The sequence below is a fragment of the Bufo bufo genome, chromosome 2, assembly GCF_905171765.1.
Source record: "Bufo bufo chromosome 2, aBufBuf1.1, whole genome shotgun sequence".
In the NCBI taxonomy this organism is placed as follows: Eukaryota; Metazoa; Chordata; class Amphibia; order Anura; family Bufonidae; genus Bufo; species Bufo bufo.
The window spans coordinates 218,941,795-218,968,227 of NC_053390.1; the positions used below are offsets into that span (position 1 = coordinate 218,941,795).

The 26,433-nt window shown below is 42.4% G+C and overlaps 1 protein-coding gene across 2 annotated transcripts in view; it reads left to right on the forward strand.

Moving 5' to 3' along the window:
• Positions 1 to 10,154: 10,154 nt before the first annotated feature.
• RFLNA (refilin A) overlaps positions 10,155 to 26,433 on the forward strand; it is a 65,279-nt gene continuing 49,000 nt past the window's right edge. Inside the window, exons 1-2 of one of the 2 annotated variants that reach the window (XM_040416219.1) lie at positions 10,155 to 10,275; positions 15,711 to 16,067. In XM_040416219.1, the coding sequence (XP_040272153.1) occupies positions 15,849 to 16,067 (219 nt within the window). In that variant the 5' untranslated portion in view covers positions 10,155 to 10,275; positions 15,711 to 15,848. Of the gene's footprint in view, positions 10,276 to 12,021; positions 12,163 to 15,710; positions 16,068 to 26,433 lie in introns of those variants that run through there. The other variant, XM_040416220.1, reaches the window with a different exon arrangement.

Genomic DNA, 26,433 nt, shown 5'->3' on the forward strand with positions numbered 1-26,433 from the left:
CTCCCTGCACTCAATACAGAGGGAGTCAGAGTCACCTAGAATCAAGCCAACAGGAAAACACAAATAAAGGAATAGACTTATCTGAGGAACCAGCAGTTGCAGCATCTAGCAGTGAGCACAATCCAGGAAGTAGTATAAACTGCAAAGTGAAGCAGTATGGGAGGGGATATAAAGGGAGGCGATCACTGCTAATAGATGACAGCTGGGAGAGGGAGAAGAGATGACAAAACGAAACCAAAACAAAAGAACATCATGCAAAAGGTACTGAAGAACGTCTGTCAGAACTTCTCAGAGTTCTGGCGGTGACAGTACCCCTCCCTCTACGAGTGGACTCCGGACACTCAGAGCCCACCTTCTCAGGATGGGACCTATGGAAAGCCCTGATAAGAGGAGTGATCTTAATGTCCGCCACTGGGACCCACATCCTCTCCTCAGGACCATAACCCTCCCAATGAACGAGGTACTGGAGAGAACCGTGGATAATACGAGAATCCACAATCCTAGAGACCTGAAATTCAAGATTACCATCAACCAAAATCGGAGGAGGAGGCAAAGAGGAGGGTACAGTGGGTTGGACATAAGGTTTTAATAGGGACTTGTGAAAAACATTATGGATCTTCTAAGTCTGAGGAAGATCAACACGGAAAGCAACGTGATTGATGACGGACAAGATCTTGTAAGGCCCAATAAACTTAGGACCCAACTTCCAGGAGGGAACCTTCAATTTGATATTCTTAGTAGACAACCACACCAGATCACCCACATTCAGGTCCGGACCAGGCACACGTCTCCTATCCGCCACACGCTTATATCTCTCACTCATGCTCTTTAGATTACCCTGAATCTTTTGCCAAATAGCTGACAAAGACGAAGAAAATCTCTCCTCATCAGGTAAACCAGAAGACCCCTCTCCAGAGAATGTCCCAAACTGCGGATGAAACCCATATGCACCAAAAAATGGTCACTTATCAGAGGACTCCTGGCCACGTTTATTCAAAGCAAACTCAGCAAGGGACAAAAAAGAACACCAATCCTCCTGATTCTCTGTCACAAAACAGCGCAGGTATGTCTTCAGATTCTGATTGACGCGCTCTGTCTGGCCATTCGACTGCGGATGAAAAGCAGAAGAGAACGACAACCGAACCCCCAAGCGAGAACAGAAAGCCTTCCAGAATCTGGAAACAAACTGCGTGCGCCTATCAGAGACTATGTCCGAAGGAATGCCATGCAGTTTGACAATGTGATCAACAAATGCTTGCGCCAGCGTTTTAGCATTGGGTAAACCAGGAAAGGGAATGAAATGCGCCATTTTGCTAAAACGGTCCACCACCACCAGAATCACAGTCTTCCCCGAGGAACGAGGCAGGTCCGTAATGAAGTCCATGGACAGATGCGTCCAAGGACGGGAAGGAATGGGTAACGGGAGGAGAGGACCCGATGGCCGTGAATGAGGGACCTTGGCACGAGCGCAGGTCTCGCAGGCTGCCACAAAACCCTCAACTGTCTTCCGAAGAGCCGGCCACCAGAATCTCAGAGCAATGAGATCCACTGTGGCTCTACTCCCCGGGTGCCCAGCAAGGACAGTATCATGGTGCTCCTTAAAGACCTTGTGTCATAAAGCGAGAGGCACAAACAACCTCCCAGGAGGACAAAGATCAGGAGCCTCTGCCTGGGCTGCCTGAACCTCTGCCTCCAAATCAGGGTAAAGAGCAGAGACAACCACCCCTTCAGCCAAAATGGGGCCCGGGTCTTCAAAGTTCCCCCCTCCCGGAAAACAACGTGTCAGGGCATCAGCCTTCACATTTTTAACCCCAGGGCGGAACTTGACAACAAAATTAAACCTAGAAAAGAATAGAGACCATCTGGCCTGTCTCGGGTTCAGACGCTTGGCTGACTCCAAGTAGGCCAGATTCTTATGGTCGGTAAACACGGTAATAGGGTGTCTGGCTCCCTCTAGCCAATGGCGCCATTCCTCAAAAGCTAATTTGATGGCCAAAAACTCCCTATCTCCCACATCGTAATTTCTCTCTGCGGAGGAGAGCTTCTTTGAGAAAAAGGCACACGGTCGCCATTTGGCAGGAGAGGGACCCTGAGACAAGACAGCACCCACACCCACCTCAGAAGCATCCACCTCAACAATGAAAGGCAGAGAGACATCAGGTTGTACCAAGATAGGAGCGGAAGCAAAACTCTCTTTGATACTAGAAAAGGCCTTACGTGCATCTACCGACAAGAAGGAAAAATCTACCCCCTTTTTAGTCATATCAGTGAGTGGCTTAACAACAGAGGAATAATTCAAAATGAACTTCCTGTAATAATTGGCAAAACACAAAAAACGCATCAGCGCCTTCTGATTCTCAGGAAGCTCCCATTTAAGCACAGCGTGGACATTCTCAGGCTCCATGCGAAAACCAGAAGCGGAGAGAAGAAAACCCAGAAATTTAATTTCTGGAACCGCAAACACACATTTTTCCAGTTTAGCGTATAGTTTATTCTCCCGCAGAATGAGCAAGACCTGACGTAGGTGGTCCCTATGACTTTTGAAATCAGGAGAAAAAAATCAAAATGTCATCTAGATACACTAGTACAAATTTCCCCATTAAATAATAAAAAATGCTGTTCACAAAATGTTGGAAGACGGCTGGAGCATTCATCAAACCAAAAGGCATAACCAAATTCTCGAAATGGCCCTCAGGGGTATTGAAAGCCGTCTTCCATTCGTCCCCTTCCCTGACCCTGACCAGGTTGTATGCCCCTCTTAAATCCAACTTAGAAAAAACTTTAGCCCCAACAATCTGGTTAAACAGGTCCGGGATCAGAGGAAGCGGATAAGGGTTACGAATTGTGATACTGTTCAGCTCCCTGAAATCCAGACATGGTTTTAAAGAACCATCTTTTTTCTTAACAAAAAAAAAAACAGCGGCAACAGGTGACTTCGAGGGTCGGATGTGTCCCTTTCTCAGGCTCTCAGAGATATAAGTACGCATAGCGACCCTTTCAGGTTGGGAGAGATTGTATAAACGAGATTTAGGCAGCTTGGCGCCTGGGATGAATAGGGCAATCGTACTCCCGGTGAGGGGGCAGCTCCTGGACACCACTCTCTGAAAACACATCCGAAAATTCAGAGAGAAAAGATGGTACAGTCTTAGTAGAAACCCCTGAAAGAGATGCCGAGAGGCAATTCTCTCTGCAAAAGTCACTCCAACCATTTATTTGCCTCGCTTGCCAATCAATGGTGGGGTTATGTTTAGTGAGCCAGGGTAGCCCCAACACTAGAGGAGTAGGTAATCCGCTTAGGATGAAACATGACACATCCTCAACATGAGCATCACCCACAGTCAAACGGATATTGTGAACTATGCCCTTTAACGATTTTTGAGAAAGTGGTGCGGAATCGATAGCAAAAACAGGTATATCCTTTCCCAAAGTGCATACCTGGAAACCATGTGTAATAGCAAATTGATTATCAATGAGATTGACAGCTGCTCCACTATCTACAAAAATCTCACAAACAATGTTCTTGCTCTCTAGCGCCACCCTGGCAGGTAGGACAAAACGGGAACTGCAAGCAAACGGAAAACCTTCAATTTCCGCATCAACCTTGCCAATAGTAAAAGATGGAACGTTTTTAGAGGACTTTTTTATTTTTGTTTCTTTATTACTCTCGAAAAACTCCCTGAATCTCCTAGAGGGGCAAACATTTGCCAAATGATTTATACCTCCACAACAGAAACAAACCCTCCTCTGAGAGCTGAATCTTTTATAATTAGAGGCAAGCAAACCCAGCTGCATGGGCTCTGGCTCAGAGGGGATTGAGAGAGACTGAGGCCCCTGCGCACTGAATGAGACCGCCCCACTGTCCTTGGACTGAATATGACAGGAAGGAGTGATCTCTTCTCTCTCTCTAAGACGCCTGTCAATACGAACAGCCCGAGACATGGCAGACTCCAAGGAGGCAGGTCTCTCATGAAAGGCAAATGCATCTTTCAATCCCTCCGAAAGACCATGGCAAAATTGACTTCGGAGTGCAGCATCATTCCAACCAGAATCAGCTGCCCATCTCCGAAATTCTGAACAGTATATCTGTGCGGACTGTTTACCCTGGCATAAAAGACGCAGTTTAGATTCAGCCAGAGCAATACGATCCGGATCATCATATATCTGACCCAGGGCTACAAAAAATTCATCCACCGATCGGAGGGGCCGTGCCCCCAGCAGTAGCGTAAAAGCCCAAGACTGATCGTTATCCCTGAGCAGCGAGATGATGATCCCCACCCTCTGCTCCTCATCACCAGAGGAATGGGGAAGTAGGCAAAAATGGAGTTTGCAAGCCTCTCTAAAACGAACAAAATTCTCACTACCCCCGGAGAACGTATCCGGAAGCGAGATCTTAGGCTCAGAACAAACTCCATGAACGCAAGCAGAACCGGTCACCTGAAACTGAGAGACTGTTTACGGAGATCTGCTACCTCCAGTGAAAGACCCTGTACGCGGTCAATCAAGGCTGAAACCGGATCCATGCTTTAAGACGGTTATGGCGGTTTATAATGTCACGGATGGTGTTGCAGAAAACTAGAAGTCACAAATAAAGATCCGACTGACTTGATCCCAAACTAAGGAACATATGGGTGAGCCCTATAAAAGCCCTAGAGCTCTCCCTGACTGCTCAGCCCATGCAAAGATCTTTATGATAGAAAATTGCATGCCCCCGTACCTAGACTGAGTGACACCTGAAAACCCTATAATAGTGAGGGGACATGACCACCGGCTCCCTGCACTCAATACAGGGAGTGCAGAATTATTAGGCAAGTTGTATTTTTGAGGATTAATTTTATTATTGAACAACAACCATGTTCTCAATGAACCCAAAAAACTCATTAATATCAAAGCTGAATATTTTTGGAAGTAGTTTTTAGTTTTTTTTTTTTTTTTGCTATTTTAGGGGGATATCTGTGTGTGCAGGTGACTATTACTGTGCATAATTATTAGGCAACTTAACAAAAAACAAATATATACCCATTTCAATTATTTATTTTTACCAGTGAAACCAATATAACATCTCAACATTCACAAATATACATTTCTGACATTCAAAAACAAAACAAAAACAAATCAGTGACCAATATAGCCACCTTTCTTTGCAAGGACACTCAAAAGCCTGCCATCCATGGATTCTGTCAGTGTTTTGATCTGTTCACCATCAACATTGCGTGCAGCAGCAACCACAGCCTCCCAGACACTGTTCAAAGAGGTGTACTGTTTTCCCTCCTTGTAAATCTCACATTTGATGATGGACCACAGGTTCTCAATGGGGTTCAGATCAGGTGAACAAGGAGGCCATGTCATTAGATTTTCTTCTTTTATACCCTTTCTTGCCAGCCACGCTGTGGAGTACTTGGACGCGTGTGATGGAGCATTGTCCTGCATGAAAATCATGTTTTTCTTGAAGGATGCAGACTTCTTCCTCTACCACTGCTTGAAGAAGGTGTCTTCCAGAAACTGGCAGTAGGACTGGGAGTTGAGCTTGACTCCATCCTCAACCCGCAAAGGCCCCACAAGCTCATCTTTGATGATACCAGCCCAAACCAGTACTCCACCTCCACCTTGCTGACGTCTGAGTCGGACTGGAGCTCTCTGCCCTTTACCAATCCAGCCACGGGCCCATCCATCTGGCCCATCAAGACTCACTCTCATTTCATCAGTCCATAAAACCTTAGAAAAATCAGTCTTGAGATATTTCTTGGCCCAGTCTTGACGTTTCAGCTTGTGTGTCTTGTTCAGTGGTGGTCGTCTTTCAGCCTTTCTTACCTTGGCCATGTCTCTGAGTATTGCACACCTTGTGCTTTTGGGCACTCCAGTGATGTTGCAGCTCTGAAATATGGCCAAACTGGTGGCAAGTGGCATCTTGGCAGCTGCACGCTTGACTTTTCTCAGTTCATGGGCAGTTATTTTGCGCCTTGGTTTTTCCACACGCTTCTTGCGACCCTGTTGACTATTTTGAATGAAACGCTTGATTGTTCGATGATCATGCTTCAGAAGCTTTGCAATTTTAAGAGTGCTGCATCCCTCTGCAAGATATCTCACTATTTTTGACTTTTCTGAGCCTGTCAAGTCCTTCTTTTGACCCATTTTGCCAAAGGAAAGGAAGTTGCCTAATAATTATGCACACCTGATATAGGGTGTTGATGTCATTAGACCACACCCCTTCTCATTACAGAGATGCACATCACCTAATATGCTTAATTGGTAGTAGGCTTTCGAGCCTATACAGCTTGGAGTAAGACAACATGCATAAAGAGGATGATGTGGTCAAAATACTCATTTGCCTAATAATTCTGCACGCAGTGTACGTTGGAGTCAGGGTCAACTAGAATCAAGCCAACAGGAAAACACAAATAAAGGAATAGACTTATCTGAGTAACCAGCAGTTGAAGCATCTAGCAGTGAGCACAATCCAGGAAGTAGTATAAACCGCAAAGTGAAGCAGTATGGGAGGGGATATAAAGGGAGGCGATCACTGCTAATAGATGACAGCTGGGAGAGGGAGAAGAGATGACAAAACGAGATCTGGCGGTGACACAAGAGTAGATTACTTTTATACAGTGTCAAAATGCAAGCGTAGATTACTTTTATACAGCGTCGAAGCAAGCAAAGATTACTTTTATACAGTGTCCAGGCAAAAGTAGATTACTTTTATACAGCGTTGAGAGGAAAGAGTAGATTACTTTTATACAGCGTTGAGAGGCAAGAGTAGATTACTTTTATACAGTGTTGAGAGGAAAGCGTAGATTACTTTTATACAGCGTCAACAGGCAAGAGTAGATTACTTTTATACAGCGTTGAGAGGAAAGAGTAGATTACTTTTATACAGCATTGAGATGCAAGAGTAGATTACTTTTATACAGCGTTGAGAGGAAAGAGTAGATTACTTTCATACAGCGTTGAGAGGCAAGAGTAGATTACTTTTATACAGCGTTGAGAGGCAAGAGTAGATTACTTTTATACAGCGTTGAGAGGCAAGAGTAGATTACTTTTATACAGTGTCCAGGCAAGAGTAGATTACTTTTATACAGCGTCAACAGGCAAGAGTAGATTACTTTTATACAGCGTTGAGAGGAAAGAGTAGATTACTTTTATACAGTGTCAATAGGCAAGAGTAGATTACTTTTATACAGCGTTGAGAGGAAAGAGTAGATTACTTTTATACAGCGATGAGAGGAAAGAGTAGATTACTTTTATACAGCGTTGAGAGGAAAGAGTAGATTACTTTTATACAGTGTTGAGAGGAAAGAGTAGATTACTTTTATATATTGTCCAGGCAAGAGTAATTACTTTTATACAGCGTCAACAGGCAAGAGTAGATTACTTTTATACAGCGTTGAGAGGAAAGAGTAGATTACTTTTATACAGAGATGAAAGGAAAGAGTAGATTACTTTTATACAGCGATGAGAGGAAAGAGTATATTACTTTTATAGTGTCAATAGGCAAGAGTAGATTACTTTTATACAGCGTTGAGAGGAAAGAGTAGATTACTTTTATATAGTGTCCAGGCAAGAGTAGATTACTTTTATACAGCGTCAACAGGCAAGAGTAGATTACTTTTATACAGCGTTGAGAGGAAAGAGTAGATTACTTTTATACAGCGTCAACAGGCAAGAGTAGATTACTTTTATACAGCGTTGAGAGGAAAGAGTAGATTACTTTTATACAGCGATGAGAGGAAAGAGTAGATTACTTTTATACAGCGATGAGAGGAAAGAGTAGATTACTTTTATACAGCGTTGAGAGGAAAGAGTAGATTACTTTTATATAGTGTCCAGGCAAGAGTAGATTACTTTTATACAGCGTCAACAGGCAAGAGTAGATTACTTTTATACAGCGTTGAGAGGAAAGAGTAGATTACTTTTATACAGCGTCAACAGGCAAGAGTAGATTACTTTTATACAGCGTTGAGAGGAAAGAGTAGATTACTTTTATACAGAGATGAAAGGAAAGAGTAGATTACTTTTATACAGCGATGAGAGGAAAGAGTATATTACTTTTATAGTGTCAATAGGCAAGAGTAGATTACTTTTATACAGCGTTGAGAGGAAAGAGTAGATTACTTTTATATAGTGTCCAGGCAAGAGTAGATTACTTTTATACAGCGTCAACAGGCAAGAGTAGATTACTTTTATACAGCGTTGAGAGGAAAGAGTAGATTACTTTTATACAGCGTCAACAGGCAAGAGTAGATTACTTTTATACAGCGTTGAGAGGAAAGAGTAGATTACTTTTATACAGCGATGAGAGGAAAGAGTAGATTACTTTTATACAGCGATGAGAGGAAAGAGTAGATTACTTTTATACAGCGTTGAGAGGAAAGAGTAGATTACTTTTATATAGTGTCCAGGCAAGAGTAGATTACTTTTATACAGCGTCAACAGGCAAGAGTAGATTACTTTTATACAGCGTTGAGAGGAAAGAGTAGATTACTTTTATACAGCGTCAACAGGCAAGAGTAGATTACTTTTATACAGCGTTGAGAGGAAAGAGTAGATTACTTTTATACAGCGATGAGAGGAAAGAGTAGATTACTTTTATACAGCGTTGAGAGGAAAGAGTAGATTACTTTTATACAGCGATGAGAGGAAAGAGTAGATTACTTTTATACAGCGTTGAGGAAAGAGTAGATTACTTTTATATAGCGTTGAGAGGAAAGAGTAGATTACTTTTATACAGCGTTGAGAGGAAAGAGTAGAATACTTTTATACAGTGTTGAGAGGAAAGAGTAGATTACTTTTAGGCCACTTTCACAGTATTTAGACCTGTATTTTGCATCAGTATTTGTAACCCAAAACCAGGAGTGAAAGCTACAAAGAAAAAGTACAATGGAAATATGTGCACCTCTTCTAGATCTAGGACTGACATCTGGCTTCCCTTTACAAATACTGACCATGTGAAAATGGCCTACATACTAAGATGTGCACCTCACAGAACACCAGCCTGTGCTGGAACGATGAAAAGAAGACGATGCACTAGATTACTTTTATACAGCGTTGAGAGGAAAGAGTAGATTACTTTTATATAGTGTCCAGGCAAGAGTAGATTACTTTTATACAGCGTCAACAGGCAAGAGTAGATTACTTTTATACAGCGTTGAGAGGAAAGAGTAGATTACTTTTATACAGCGTCAACAGGCAAGAGTAGATTACTTTTATACAGCGTTGAGAGGAAAGAGTAGATTACTTTTATACAGCGATGAGAGGAAAGAGTAGATTACTTTTATACAGCGATGAGAGGAAAGAGTAGATTACTTTTATACAGCGTTGAGAGGAAAGAGTAGATTACTTTTATATAGTGTCCAGGCAAGAGTAGATTACTTTTATACAGCGTCAACAGGCAAGAGTAGATTACTTTTATACAGCGTTGAGAGGAAAGAGTAGATTACTTTTATACAGCGTCAACAGGCAAGAGTAGATTACTTTTATACAGCGTTGAGAGGAAAGAGTAGATTACTTTTATACAGCGATGAGAGGAAAGAGTAGATTACTTTTATACAGCGTTGAGAGGAAAGAGTAGATTACTTTTATACAGCGATGAGAGGAAAGAGTAGATTACTTTTATACAGCGTTGAGGAAAGAGTAGATTACTTTTATATAGCGTTGAGAGGAAAGAGTAGATTACTTTTATACAGCGTTGAGAGGAAAGAGTAGATTACTTTTATACAGCGTTGAGAGGAAAGAGTAGAATACTTTTATACAGTGTTGAGAGGAAAGAGTAGATTACTTTTAGGCCACTTTCACAGTATTTAGACCTGTATTTTGCATCAGTATTTGTAACCCAAAACCAGGAGTGAAAGCTACAAAGAAAAAGTACAATGGAAATATGTGCACCTCTTCTAGATCTAGGACTGACATCTGGCTTCCCTTTACAAATACTGACCATGTGAAAATGGCCTACATACTAAGATGTGCACCTCACAGAACACCAGCCTGTGCTGGAACGATGAAAAGAAGACGATGCACTTGACAGGGACACAAGGGCACCCTGGGGACTGTTGACACCGTGTAGGTAGACGTGGTGGCCGCACTTTGACATTTGCAGATCAGCTGTGCTGCCCCCACCTCGGCCCCTCCCTCAGTACAGCAGCAGCCTTGTAGTGGATGGGCTGGATTCCCTCCAGATCGGAGAGCGGCAGCTCCAGGGAGCACTCGCCTCCAGCTCTCAGCTTCTAGCAGGCTGCACGTCCCTGGGAGGATCTGCTCTCCACTCCTGGCAGCAGCTGGAGCCCGGTAAGTGCCCTGCACCCCCTCTCGGTGCCCTGCTGCCTGTGCCAGCCATACTTCCCGCTCTCTGCTCTGTATAGTAGCCTGTCTATTGATTTAGCAGAGCTCGGTGTGTCCTTTAACTCTCTGGAGCTGCATGCTCAGTGAATTGGGATAACTGTGTTCTGCAGTCCTATGTAAAATCGCCAAGACCGGTAACTAGGGGGTCTATAGTCCTACAGTAGTGAAGTTTATTCCTCCATTACATGAAAAGTGTTTGGCAGGGCAGGGGTTACATGGCATTGACTTTCATTCACACAGATAGGGGTTAAATGCATTACAGTAATTTATTAGCCTCTTACATTGATTATCAGTGATATAGGGAGCCATCTACATGAGGGGGCTTTCCACTAAAACACTGTGAGAACATATCCTAAACCTGTGGTCAGGTCCCCTTTTCTCCATCCAGGTGTACATGAATATTTCAATCATTCTTCATCATTCCGGTGGCCCTATAGCCATCAGCCTGGGGTCACCACTGTAAAATATTACTCTCATCCAAAATCTCTCCTCTACATTGCATGTTTTCATTTCCTCCGAATGTGTATGGGTATTTTAGGCTTTACCCCTTATTACTAGCTCAGTTCTGGGAGAGTATGGGTTAAGGCAATGGACACAATGATATTCTTTTTCATATGGTTTGAATTGATGTACTGTAAAGGCAGAGTAGAATGAGGGCATTGATCCCGAGCTGGAATTCCCATTTGGTCTACCTATGTTTACAGTACACTGCTTCCCTAACATTGCACAAGCTCAGGTTTCTAGTCCTAGAGATATTATACTGCATTAACCTCTCGCTGGCATGGTACGGTAGCTTCACCTGGATCGCTTCATGGTAAAAGCAATAAAGCACCTGCAGAACCAGTTCCAAGGGACAGCAGAGATCTTTTTCCGGTTTGTATTACTTTTAAATATTATAGAAAATGTCACAAAAAAATAATAATACATTGCACAAATTGTGGCAAAGGCATCAAAACAAACTTCTCTTCCTTACATCGCCCCTTGGCTATTGCACAGGATCTGTACAGTAAGTGTATAATAAGTTTTGTGCCACCATTGCACCTGAAGCTAGCATAAATCATGAAAAAAGATTGTCACTGGCTTCAGTTCTGTAATGCAGGTCACACATCTTACTGGAGTATTTTTTTCATTGACATGCCCCGGTGGACAGACACTGACCTGCAGCAGTTGAAGACATATATATATATACCAACCATCCTATACTAACAGGGTTAGTTATCGCTGAGCGCCTGTATTTTAGTGTATTGAGAGGCTGATGGAAAAGCGAATCATGTAGTCACTGGTTATTATTAATGGAGTAATATTTCTAGGTATGTTCCGCAATGAAAGTTTCCCCTTGCAGTGATTTAATATGGTGCCTCCTGACCAATACTTTTTGCCTACATAAGCAGCACTTCAAGCTTGTTTGGGCCAATGGATCTTCCAGGCTAAGTTTGTTTTTGTTTTTTGCTTAATTATTTTTATTTTACAGTACTTCCTTAGGATATTTTAGGATAATTTTCTACACATTTGCAAACAATTCTTGGATTCTGTTAGCTATTTCGAAGACTGGAGATAGGGTTCTTGCTGCCGTTGTAAATTTTTCATTTATCATATTTTCTATATACTGCCCTGGTTTACCTTTATTTCAGTACTGTACAACATTTCTATTTCTTTTCATTTTTTGTTTGGATTTGTCTCCAGGAAATGTTCAGTTCTCCCTGTGATACGTCCCATGCATTTATGTCCGTACCTGCTATGGAGATAGACCAGAAGGTCTGTACAAGACTTATCTAAGGGAGGCCTGGTCATTTGCTGGAGGGGAGCAGCCAAAAGCAGCAGAAACTCTGGAAGGTGAGACACCAAGCAAAAAGAGAAAATTCAATTTATACCCGTACAACAGCCAATCACCCATTCTTAAAATATTACCTAAAGGGTAACATTTGGGGACATTTATGGATATGTCATAAAACCCCTTTAAAGCAAGCCTGTCACCATAAAAATGCAGTCCAATCTGAAAGTAGCATAGAGCAGGAGGAGCTGAAAAGATTTAGTATAAGAGCTCATGCACATGCGATCCGCATTTTTAGTGTATTGGATGCAACCCCATTCACTTCATAGGGGCCACAAAAGATGCGGACAGCACACCGTCTGCTGTCTGGATCCATATGTCCACAGCCCCGTAAAAAAATAGGACACGTCCTATTCTTGTCCGTTTTACAGACAAGGATAGGACTGTTCTATAGATGGCAGAACCTTCCGTTCCACAAAATGCGGAACACACTCGGCCGGTATCCGTATTTTGCAGAACTGCAATTTGTGGACCGCAAAAATGGCTATGGCCTTGTGCTTTGTTTATGTAAACCTCGGCTCACTCTGGGTTAAGGAGTCCAGTGGGTGGTCCCATCAGTGATTAACAGCTATCTCTCTGTGTATACTTATACATTGAAGGATATTAATCACTGATAGGACTGCCCACAGGACTCCTAAACCCAGAATGAGCAGATATTTAAATGAACAAAATACCACGTATACTGGATCTTTTCCCATAAAACTATATATCAATCTGATGAGCTTCTCCTTCTTTATAACATGCTGCCTGCAGAATACACTTCATTGTCACGGTGACAGGTTAACTTTAAAGGAGTTGTCCATTGAAGCAACCTCCCTTTATAGATATGACCACCCAGACAGTCAGCTTATTGCTAGGGGTTTGGGGTTGCAACCCATGAATATCATTCAATTTTGTGAAAGGAAGCTGATGGTGCCTACACACTGCAATCAATGGTTGATTCATGTAAAACACAGTATGCTAAGTCAATTCAAAGAGCGAGTGGGACACCATGATGGCATATGACATGTGTTGTTCTAAGATTCTAGTATTTGGCCTCTTCTTGACTATGCTGTACCCAGGGCCTCCTTACTGTAGTTTCATGACCTTTTGTACCTTCATGGCCATTTTATTAAGATTTTAAGGAGTTATTGCATGTTTGGTAAAGTTATGATTTACTAGAGCAAAGAGAAGGAGAATAGTTGCTCTTAGCAGTCAGGATGATGCATTAATTTTCCAGAAATTCTCTAAAAGATTAGAGCTCAATCTGATTGGCTATAGGCAACTACTAGACTTTTCATTGGCACCAGTTTTGAAAAGTCTCCCCCAGTGTTTTAAATGGGTAAACAATGTTAGTGCTTTGTATAGCGAGCACCTGAGGAGCCAGTGCAGGAGATGGGAGTGGTAGTGGCCCTGATGAGATGTTGTGTCATGGTGTACTCCCTCAGGCCGTCGCTCTCAGGAGTTTGGTGCAGTAGAAATGTAGTTTGAAGAATCAGGCCAGAAGTAAACGTCTGTTAACTTAGTTCAAAATATAACTTGTGGCACATCCAGCAGTAATAAGTTCAAAGGGCAGTTTTTTGGCAGCAGATGAGGAGGTATGGTGGCTGGTTGGATGGCAATAAGATGGCACAAGCAGACAATTGTGGATATAGGTATCCATTGTAGTATAGGCTTAATGTTAGGCATAGCGATGGTTTAGGTAGGTGGTGGTGTCTGAACTGTTGTCCCTCACCTTGGAGCATTGTCTGTAAAGCTGTATTTCATGGATCACTCTTCTGTCTTGTCTCTCAAGTGTTTTCTTGAGGCAGGATCAAGTTGATCTCTGTGGAGAACCTCTATTAGTAGCAGGAGCTCTGTAGTGTGCCTCCTCATTCCTCTGTGGTTACACAAGAACTCCCTCTTCCTGGCATGAAGCAGGACCAACCCACTCCCAGCAAGAGGGGAGGAGGTGGTTAGACCTGTTCCTGGTTAACCCTTGCCATCCATGTCCTTACTGGAACATACAGCCATAGCATACAAAATTACATAACAATACAATATAAAACACAATACAACACAAAGTATATACAATGTTAGTGCCCCCAGGTCTGGGGTACTGCATATTTGTCAAGTGGAATACATGACATACTGTATTCACGCATATATCCAGATACCATACCTACTGAGCAGATTTACTAATCAAAATGCACCAGAATTCTGGCACTATTCATGCCAAAACCTGGTATAGGTTACTTTCACATCTGCGTTTTTGCTGGATCCATTATGGATCAGTTAAAACACTTCCGTCATGATAATACAACCGTCTGCATCTGTTATGAATGGATCTGGTTGTATTATCTTTAAGATGGCCAAGACGGATCCATCACCAAAACCATTGCAAGTCAATGGGTGACGGATCCATTTTGTTTTGTGTCTAAGAAAACGGATCTGGCACCATTGACTTATATTGTGTGTCATGACGGATCCGTCTTGCTCCGCACCCCACGATGGGGATGCAACCAAACAAATCAGAATGCATTCTGCGTTTTCCTCTGTTATTAAGATCCTATGATGGATCTCAATAGCGGAAAGGGAAAGCGCAGGTGTGAAAGTAGCCTTACGTGCTTTGCACTTCATACATTAAGTTTTGTAGAACATTTTAGACACTTTTTGCAACTTTTCCAGCTATGAGGCGTAGCTTTGTGGATTAGGACTTGACTTCCCCAGAAATAAAATGTACGAAGAATTGGCACATTTTGGTCAACAAATAGGCGGTGTAAAGTTATACTAGACAGTCTAAAGATTTGCCAGATTTATCATCCAACATCAGCTACTGCGATCAATCTAGAGCAGGTTCTAGTTTAACTTTGCACTGTTTTATCTTCTGCCCCATTGTTTCTTCATTTATATTTTATGTAACACTTCATGTTCATCAGAGGTTCTCAGGTATAAATGTAGCTATAAAGAATATAAGAGAGAAGGTTCCATAGCAGTTAAAATGGTTGCTATAGAAAAGCAACTTTGTGAACTCTGCTGCAAAATCATATAGAAGACACTAAATCAGCATTCTCTGATTTCCTAACTGCAAATGACATACTTGACCATAGAGCAGGACAATGTATAAATTGTTCTTTTGAGCTCTGGGCTTCTACCTCAATTTCAGGCCCTGGTGTTAATGCAAGGATTTTACGAATACTAGGAAACCAGAGCAAGGATATATAGCATGTACTGCTTGTATATTTTGTATTCAGTTAACAAATAATCTCTGAAAGCACAATCTCCCATCGTGGTATCTTCAGAATCTGTCACACTTTGGGATAAAATTCAAATAAGGGACTTTCTGTGACTTTAAACTCTCCCTAGATGCTATTTCATAGAAGCAGCATTTCATTCATGGTGGGATCACAATCATTTGGTTGCAGATTACATAACGGAATAGTTTATAGAAGAGTAAAGTCACAGAATTACTTTATTACCATGTTGCCAATGCTAAGGTATTATCTTAACGCTCATGTGGACATGCCGAATGTATATAAACAGATGTTGGTATAGTATCTCCGTTTTTAATATTCATTTATTCTTAACCTAGGGTCTGATCTGAGGGTGGTCTGCATGTGCACAGTGGGAAGATCCCAGAATTGCATCTGATCTGCCAAGCAAGTGTGTGGAAGAAATAAACAGAAATTGGATCAGGTTGTCCTGGGAGTTGGCCTAGGCTCTGCCAGACATGGTAGGACATCTGAATTTACAAGGGATGGAAGACAGTTTGAAGGACAAGAATCGGGAAGGGTTATTGGATAGTCCCGATTCTGGCCTCCCACCGAGCCCCAGTCCTCCTTTCTATTCTATCTCTCCTGGCATTACTGACAGCAGAGCTGAGGGCAGCATTACACCAACACAATACCAAGGATATGCCTACAAGAAGGAAAGCAAAGAGGGAAAAGTGGTATGTACTTTACTCTTGCTTTTATAGCTAAACTGTTTTTTGATTGAACTTGCATTCCTTTATTCCCATATTCTAAGGACTTGTCTTGTGATAACTTGTTCATGGCTTTTTAGCTTGTATTCCATTGTGTTTACACCCTATTAGAGCATGTTAATGATCGCAGGGTGGGGTTTAATATGTTCTGTAGAATGCACTTGAAGTTTTGATGTAAAAAATAAGTGGTTTACTAATCCTTCAGTTTTTATCCCTGTCAAAACTTCTCCCTGTAATGTACTAAAATAGTTATTTGGATGCTTTAGAGCAGAAACTGTCGTCTGTTATGTCTATGTTGCTTTTTTTTTTGTATTGATGACATTTGTACCTATTATTCGTTTGTCAGGGACATATGTATGTGTGGATGAGAAGAAGAATGTAGAGAGCTTAGTGATAATAGTTTGCAAATACGTGACAAGGAAAATTACGAGTATACGGACATGGCGGTGTAGTCTATGTGGATCTTCAACACAGATTTTCGTGCATTTTTTTTTTCTGTGTTTCCGCACCAAATCCACACCAAAATCCACATTAAAAAGAGTGAAAGCTGCACTGAAAATCCAAACAAAAAATTGACATGGTGCATATCTCCAATTCCGTACCACAGGTCAATTTCCAAGTGGAAAATGTCTGCACCATATACGTGAGATTTTGTAAATGTCATATACAGTCATCTAAGTTCAGCTTGGTCCCCACCAGCAGAACTTCTCACACTTGCCACTGCCAGCTGCAGCCCGTCCATACCCTTTTAGCAGCCTCACTTGGTCTCTTAAGTGACCCATCAATGTAGCACTATTAGACAGGGATTACAATGCAGTTACATATGTTCTGATTGTAGTCATCTGCTTCCCAAATAGTGACAGCAGCATCTAAGGCCAGTTGCACACTAGCGTCAGGCTGCCGGATCTCTGACGCGATTGCGCAACTACCCTAAGGTGTTTGACAGAGGAAGGAAGACTTCAAACCACAGTGTGGTTTTTGTGCAGTTCTATGAATGCACTTGCTATCTGGTGTCAGTCAGTGCACAAATATCCAACTTTAATCTACTTGGGTTGTACCCCTACACACCACCACCACTCTAAGTAGAGGTAGGGTTACAGTATATTTTCCTGTACAGCTCCGTAGTATCTTCCATATAGATACAGTGCGTTTGAAAAGTCTTCAGACCCTTTCGCTTTCACTGTACTAAAATAAAAAAAAAGAAAGCCATATTACTGCCTATGAATTAAATAGGTTGTCCGGGCTTTTAATATTGATGACCTATCCTCAGAATAGGTTATCAATATCAAATTGCACGCGCCGTCTCCTCATACAGCTGATCAGCGGAGGTGCCGGGTGTTGGACCCCCACCGATCTGATATTGATGACCTATCCTAAGGATAGGTCATCAATATTAAAAGCCCAGAAACCCCTTTGAGAATGAGATGTCATAAAAGCTCCTATAGGTGTAATGTGTGGGTGCCCAAATACTTTAGTCCATATACAATGCCTTTAGAAAGTCTTCAGACCTTTTCACTTATTTTTAACATTTTGTTATGTTGTGGCCTTGTGCTAAAATAAAATAAAATAACTAATTTTTCCCGACCATTCTGCACTCAATACCCCATAATGATAAAGTGAAAACAGAATGATAGAAATCTTGCATTGACATAGGTATTCAGACTCTTTTCTCAGTACTTAGTTGAAGCACCATCCAGTCTTCTTGGTATGATGCCACAAGGTTTGCACCTGGATTTTGAGGACTTTCTACCATTCTTCGCTGCAGATCTGCAGATCCTCTCGAGCTCTGTCACTACCTGGGGACTCTCAGTGGAGAGCCATTTTCAGGTCTCTCCTGACATGTTTGATTGGGTTCAAGACAGGGGTCTGGCTGGGCCACTCAAGAACATTCACAGAGTTGTCCGTAACCACTCCTTCATTGTTTTGGCTGTGTTCTTAGGGTAATTGTCTTGTTGGAAGGAGAAACGTTGGCCCAGAGCACTTTAGATCAGGTTTTCGTTAAAAATATCTCTGTACATTGGTCCACACAGATTTCTCTCAACGCTGACAAGTCACCCTGTCCCAGCCAGTGAAAAAAAAAACAACTCCCCCACAGCATGATGCTGCCACCAGCGTACTTCACTATAGGGATGGTATTGGGCAGGTGATGAGTAGTGCCTGGTTCCTCCAGACATAATGCTTAGAATTGAGGCCAAAAAGTTTCATCTTGGTTTCATCAGACCAGAGAATCTTGTTTCTCACAGTCTGAGAGTCCTTAAAGTGTTTTTATTTTATTTAAAAAATTTTTAGATGGGCTTTTGTGTGTTGTTTCGAGAGGAGAGGTTTCTTTCTGGAGACTGCTAGATTGGTGGAGGGTTGCAGTGATACTTGACCTTATGGAGGTTTCTCATTTCTGCACACAGGATCTTTGGAGCTCAGGCAACATTGGGGTCACCTCCCTTACCAAGGCCCTTCTACCCAAAATATTTAGTTTAGTGAGGCTGCCAGCTCTAACAATAATCCTGGTTGTTCCAAACAGCTATTCTGCCATTTAAGAATTACTGAGGCCACTGTGCTCTTGGGAACTTTCAGTGGAGCAGAAATCTTTTTGTATCCTTCTTCAGATCTGTGCCTCAACACAATCCTGTCTCTGATCTCTACAGGCAGTACTTTCCTCCTCATGGCTAGGTTTTTGCTCCGATATGCATTGTCAGCTGTGAAACCTTCTACAGACAGCAGTGTGTTTTTCCAAATCATGTTCAATCAGCTGAATTTACCACAGGTAGACTCCAATCAAGGTGTAGAAACATTTTAAAGATGATCAAGAGAAATGGGAGGCCCCCAGAGTGAAATTTCAAGTGTCAGAGCAAAGGGTTTAAATACTGTAGCTATGTTCATCCTTTTTAATAAATTTTAAAAAATCTCTAAAGTTCTGTTTTTACTTTGTCATTATGGGGTATTAAGTGCAGAATAAAGGGGGAAACTTGATTTTTTTTTATTTTAGCACAAGTCTGCAATATAACAAAAAAAAAAAAAAGGAAAGGGTCTGTCGACTTACCAAGTGCATTGTATGTGCTATGAAAAAAACTCTAACCCTTTCAGCTTCCTGTCTGCATATTTCTCCACAGCTTCCCTTCCTTTCCTGTATGCTGACTTACTTTACTGCTACTTTTGGCATTAAAAGGTTCTGACAGTAGGAAATGTCCAGCACCATAAATCTTCTTTTCCTGTCTCCTCCACTCCTGTCTCAGATTTACTGTACTTACAGTAGTATGCCATACGTCAAAGGAAATCAGAAAGAAGGTCAAACAAATAATACGATGAGAGGATCTGTGGGCCCTTCTGGCTTGTGGGCTCAGTTCCAACTGGGACTGCTGCGACCTTTAGGGCCTGTTCAAACAGCGTTTTTTTTGCCGTGCACTTTTGGCGTGCGACCTTTTGGTTTCTGCCCCCCATTCATTTCAATAGAAGGCAGCAGTGAAGATCACAGAGCGGCAGTTTTAAGCTATAGCTTGGCTAGAAGGGACATGTCCATTGTTGGTGCAGCTGCAGCTTTAGACTGCCTCTCCTGGTGAAGTTTTTGCACGGGTGTCCACACAAAATTCTGCCAGCAAAAAACGCTGTGTAAATGGGCCCTTATAGTTACGCCATTGCGCCTTACTGCCCAACCACAGTGAGGAGGAGTATGAATAAAGCAACAGTTGAGCATATGACTTGCCATTTAGCTCAGTGGAAACTGTCTAATAGAAAAAATGTTGTCCATAGCAACCTATTACATTGCAGTTTTCATTTTTCATAGTGCTGTTATAAAATGAAAACTTCACTATAATTGGTTGCCATGGGCAACAGAGTTTTTCTTTTCAGTTTTCAAAATTTTCTATGTAGTGGATAACACTGACATAATGCTGTCATGTTATCCAATACATTCCAGACCTCTAAAGGTTACACAGCGTCATACATCAATATAATGCTATGCGACCCCGGCAATGCTGGAAGTTCAGGACGGAAGCTGTTGCAAAATGCAACTTGCTCGTCTGAAAGTAGCCTATAACACTCATTTATGGTGAAAGTTAGTGAGAGGAAACGTCTTTTTTGACTGGTGGAATCCTTCTTCATCTGTCAGAAATCTGTTGTACTTCCTTTCTAGTGATAGTCGCCATTACTGCAGTGTGTAACGGTTATCCCTAAAGAAGCACTCTGCATGTTTTATGCTAAAGATTCAGAATGCACAGGAGGACAGTGTAAAATGTACACTTCACTGGTATTTGTGTTTGGTGCAACTAATCTGACGCTGTGATCCAGACACTGGTAAACGTTGTGGCATCCATAAAACAGCCTAATTCAACGCAAAGGGGGATTAAATGGGCAAGTGACTATTACATTAGGTTTTTTATCCACATCTGTATAAGAGGATCCATCTGGAGCCTCTGTTGTGGAATCCATAAAAATATGGGACAGAATAGCACAGCATGCTGCGTTTTGTTATCAGATAAAATGCCAATTTCCTAGCCAGATCCCATTATAGTCAGTGGCAGAGGCGTAGCTAAAGGCTCATGGGCCCTGGTGCAAGGGTTCAGCTTGGGCCCCCTTCCCTCAGTTCCTTGTTGGCAAGGGGCAGGGATGCACAAAGCCTTTCTGCTGCCTGAGGCAAAAATTGAAACTCCCCCCATGCCAAATTCTCAACCTAGCCCCTTCCCTCCAGCCCTAATCAAAAACATACTTGGAAAACATTACCTACAGCTCTACAAACATACAGGAGAATACAGTGCACATACCTCTTACATCCAGTGACGTCTCCTCTAATGTAGACGTTCTCTTTCCTCATCTTCTCCATTTGGACCAGACCACCCTGATGACTTCTTTCAGCCATCTCTCGTCTCTGCAGAGTTTGACAAAAATAAATCTTAGTTTTCTACTTTTCCATCATCCTCCCAATATCAGACCTCAGATCAATTGCATCCACTGCAACCCCTATAGCTACGGCACTGGTCAGTGGGTTCATCAAGTGAGGTTCATTTCCCTATTGGATTGTAACAGCACTTCCATTATATTCCTTTTCTCCATCTACAATGGATAGTTTTGTGATTGTCATTTATTTTGCACCATTACATTTTTTGTAATTGCTAAAAAATTATACTTCTTCTTTTATCCTCTAAAAAACAACAACCATACAATGTACTGGTATACATAGTGAGATATCTGTAGATACCAGTGCATTATACATAGGAGGAATGCTGCTGAGGTTTTTAGTCAGACAAAATCCTCCTATTGATAGCAGTGGTCCCTGTGGCTCATTAGTTATAGTTTCTGCCTTCCGTATAGAAGGTCCTAGGTTCAAGATCCAGCAATCGAAAAGAAGAGACAGAATAAAAATTAAATATACAGGGGTGTCCCCAAGCAGATTGCTTACATTGTTCGAAGAACTCCCCCCCTTCATTCTCCCTTGTTAGAGCGCTGACTCTGTAGATGCAGAGCCAAAGCACGGAACTAAAACTTACCAGTGCTTCAATGTGCCTGTAAAAATAAAATACCGGCACCAGCCTCTGGCTGGTGGTTTACTTGTCAAATAGCAACCCTTTGTCCACTACACAATGGATAGTACGTTGTACTTGTGGCACTGACTTCCTGCAACAGAACTACAAAGTAACAGCTGATCAGCTCTCACTGATCTGATATTGTTGGCCTATCCTAACTTAGGATAGCCCATCACTTGTAAAATCTGGGACAACCCCTTTAAGTCCAAGTACAGACATTACATTCTCCTGCTGTGTGTTTTATTGCAAAGGAAACATGTAGTGTAATGTACAGATCTACACTACATGCGATTTGTCCAAAATGTTGCATCTTGCATTTGAAACCAGCAGATGTGAGCTGGTAGAAGAAAAATAACCAAATATATTCTGTATTAGTTTTTGTTTTTTTCAAATCAGGCTAGATCTAAGAGGTTCTGTCAAATTCTATTTCAATGATATTTTCCATATCTATCATATTCAGACTGAACACTGAGCCCTTGGCTTTGAAGTCTATGTCTATCCCTTAGTAGGGTTAATCAGAATGAGGCTACTCAGCCATTTTTACTCCTTTCTGAATTTACAAGTAACGTAGATAATGATGCCCATTAGTGGACCTTCTGCAGCCTCGACTGAGGGCCTGGTTACTGTTAAATTCTTACAGACATTCCTGGTGCACTAGTTGAGAAGGAGATGGTTATATAATATGAGGCACATGGGAAGTGTTATGTCTGAAAGGTATCTGTGTAGCATACTGTGTTGGCAGGGAGCTAGGTGAGTTTAGTATATATTGTGTGTACCTACATACCAGGATATAGAACCTGATATACTTCAAAGGCGCTTATAGAATCAGTATAACTTCAGGCTTTAATTTTTATAAATATTTTTACAATTATGGCTGTTTGTAATGATAATTGCTCAGTGTGCATGCATAAGGACATGTTGTTTCTTGGCGTGGTCGCCGAAATAAACTGTGGTCGCATAAAAAGCATTACAGCACCTGTTGATAGCAGGGGGTTCCACGAAGCTACCCCAGGCTTGTACCATGGTATCAACAGTAAATTCCCTGGTCAAAAAGCTCCATGTGGATGAGGGGTTAGGCAAGAAAAATATGAGGTAGTATTGATCCTTTATATTTAGTATACTTTTATGATCTACAACAGGGGAAAACAACCCCCCTTAAGGGGGCATTTTACACACATAAAGCTGTTCTGGAGGCTGAGAACATCTGGCGATCAGTGCTGCTTCCTCTATTCACTGCACAGCACCTATACTGTAGAGTCAAAGGAAAGGAGAAGGCAGAAACCACTTTTGTTGTCTTCTAGAGGCCAATGGTGTCTGTGATTCAGGGACCTGCTCCTGATAGATTGCAGGAGCAAGAGCTTTAAACCTGTGCCATGCAGGTTCAATGAGAATTGCCATGAAGACATTTATGCCATATATACAAGAGATGCCATCTTATAAATGTGCTTCACATCTCTGGAACCAACACCTATGTTGAGAATAAGGGTCCCTAGACTACTACTGTCCTGTCTGTTTAGGTGACCATCACACACAGAACAATGATTGGGATTTGGCTTCAGTTTCTCTGCCTGTATGTGGTGGCTGGTGACTACTTCACCATGCAGGTCAGAAGACCCCCATTTGCAACGTAGGTACAGGTGTCAGAGGTGGGAAACACATCTATCAGACATTTATGGCATACACTATGCATAGGAATATTCCTTTAATTCTAACCTACAGTATTTATCAGTTCAAAAATAGTGACATTCGCACATCCATGTCTTTGACTATGTCCATGACAAGATTGTCAGTGCTTCATCTGTGATAGTGTCAGGGAAGTGTCCTTGTTTTTTTGCCCTCTGTGTGTCATTTATTTACTACGTGCACTACTAGCTTGAAAAGAGGATTTCCACATCATCTAATTCCAATGGTCCGAGAAAACCACTGACAGAGCACAGATTTATGTATTTATTTATTGTATGCACTTATATAGTGCCACTATATTCCGCAGTGCTTTTACAGACATCCAACTGTCCCCAATGGGGCTCACAATCTAAGGTCCCTATCACTATGTCTTTGGATGCCATATATGTTCTGTCAGTGGTTTTCCCCAACCCATAGATTTCATTAGACCTGCTTGGTAAACAACACCGACCAAAAAGTAGTGCATGCTTCTAAGGCCTCATGCACACGACCGTTGTGTGCATCCGTGGCCGTTGTGCCGTTTTCCATTATTTTTCGCGGACCCATTGACTTTCAATGGGTCCGTGGAAAAATCGGAAAATGCACCGTTTTGCATCCGTAATCCGTGTTTCCTGTCCGTCAAAAAAATATGACCTGTCCTATTTTTTTGATGGACAACGGTTCCCGGACCCATTCAAGTCAATGGGTCCGTGAAAAAACACGGATGCACACAAGATTGGCATCCGCGTCCGTGGTCCGTGGCCGTAGGCTACTTTCACACAGACGGATCCGCAGATCCGTCTGCATAAAAGCTTTTTCAGAGCTGAGTTTTCACTTTGTGAAAACTCAGATCCGACAGTATATTCTAACACAGAGGCGTTCCCATAGTGCTGCACCTGAGGGGTTAATTGTGCATATCATAGCCCCCTGTAAGAGATCATGTGCTGCCATCGGAGTCCCAGTTTAATCGCTGGGGCTCCGATCGGTAACCATGGCAACCAGGACGCTACTGCATGCAGCAATTTTTAGAAGCATTATACTTACCTGCGAGCTGCGATGTCTGTGTCCGGCCGGGCGCTCCTCCTACTGGTAAGTGACAGGTCTGTGCTATAAGCAATGCGCCGCACAGACCTTTCACTTACCAGTAGGAGGAGCGCCCGGCCGGTCACAGACATCGCAGCTCGCAGGTAAGTATAATGCTTCTAAAAATTGCTAAGTAACCATGGCAACCAGGACTGCAGTAGTGTCCTAGTTGCCATGGTTACCGATCGGAGCCCCAGCGATTAAACTGGGACTCCGATCGGTACTCTCTGCTCCCAGCAATGATAGGGGGGGATATTTTAATTAGGAGGGAGGGGGGGGGGGCCGGCCGCACTGGCCACCAATGTGTTAACTACAGGGGAGGGAGGGGGGGCCGGCCGCACTGGCCACCAATGTGTTAACTACAGGGGAGGAAGGGGGGGCCGGCCGCACTGGCCACCAATGTGTTAAATACAGGGGAGGGAGGGGGGGCCGGCCACACTGGCAACCAATGTGTTAAATACAGGGGAGGGAGGGGGGGGCCGCACTGGCCACCAATGAGTTAATGCCTGGCAGCACCTGCCAGGCAGCAGGGGGCAGTCATGTACACAGTTCTTTTAGTATATTCTAACCTGAAGCGTCCCCATCACCATGGGAACGCCTCTGTGTTAGAATATACTGTCGGATCAGAGTTTCACGATTTAACTCAAATCCGATGGTATATTCTAACATAGAGGCGTTCCCATGGTGATGGGGACGCTTCAAGTTAAAATATACCATCGGATTGGAGAAAACTCCGATCCGATGGTATAAAAGGGACTCCTGACTTTACATTGAAAGTCAATGGGGACGGATCCATTTGCAATTGCACCATATTGTGTCAACGTCAAACGGATCCGTCCCCATAGTTTGATCGAATTTACAAAATTGTTCAAAAAGTAAAAATTGAACTGTGCGTTTTTAATAAAATTGGTGCGAAGCACTCCACTGCTTTTTGAGATTAGTCTATACATCTGTAATAGGGCATGTATAGAAATTTATGGGCCCATACTTTACCGCAGTATGCGTCTGATTTTGGAGGGCACAACACAAGGCGTTTTTTTATGACATGGCATGCTCCATATGTGTCACATTATAAAGGAATTCCCCTCTCATTGCTTCTAGGGGAGAATACAATGTCTCACACCATACTGTGGCACACAGAGCGCCCGTTATCGGGACTCCATATATTGCTTAAGGCTGCAATACTAGTGTGTTTTTTTAATCATGTACAGTGTAATAATGTTATAACACATGTAAAGTATCTAGTTTCAATTATTTTTCGAGATGACGATATTAGGGTTTTACAATTGTAGTTCTTTGGAAAACTAGCCAGGGAGTAATTCCTTAAATAGCCATTTCTTGTGAAGGGATTTTTATGTCATGTTGGACCGCTGAGAAGAAACAAGGTACACATGGGTTTCTGACCCGGCTGTTTGGGCTGATATGTTTGTACAGTAATATGATGTTGTCCTGTGGTGGGGTTGGGGGACATATCTGTGTACATTGGCCTTCTCTGAGCTCAGTCATTGGGAATAGCAAAGAAACAGGAAGACATGAGGTGAAAATATGAAAAGTATGCGATCACGATGGCAGACACAGACATGTGATATTTACATCTCGTTTGATGACATTTCCATCACTTGTTTTCAGAGCTATTTCTTGTCTTGTCTGTAGCTGAGAATGTAGCCACATCACAGTAGTGAAAGGTTATTTTAATAAATCTATTCTAAGCTAAAGTGATTCAGGGACCTGCTCCTGATAGATTGCAGGATCAAGAGCTTCAAACCTGTGCCATGCAGGTGTGACATTCTGGATCAAAGTCCAGCACCACCGGTTTAATGAGAATTGCCATGAAGACATTTATGCCATATATACAAGAGGTGCCATCTTATAAATGTGCTTCCCACCTCTGGAACCAACACCTATGTTGAGAATAAGGGTCCCTAGACTACTACTGTCCTGCCTGTTTAGGTGACCTTCACACACAGGACAATGATTGGGATTTGGCTTCAGTTGCTCAGCTGTTTCCATATCTCCCATAGACCCTGCATCCAAAATGTATAGGGAGAGATTTATCAAAATTGGTGTAAAGTAAA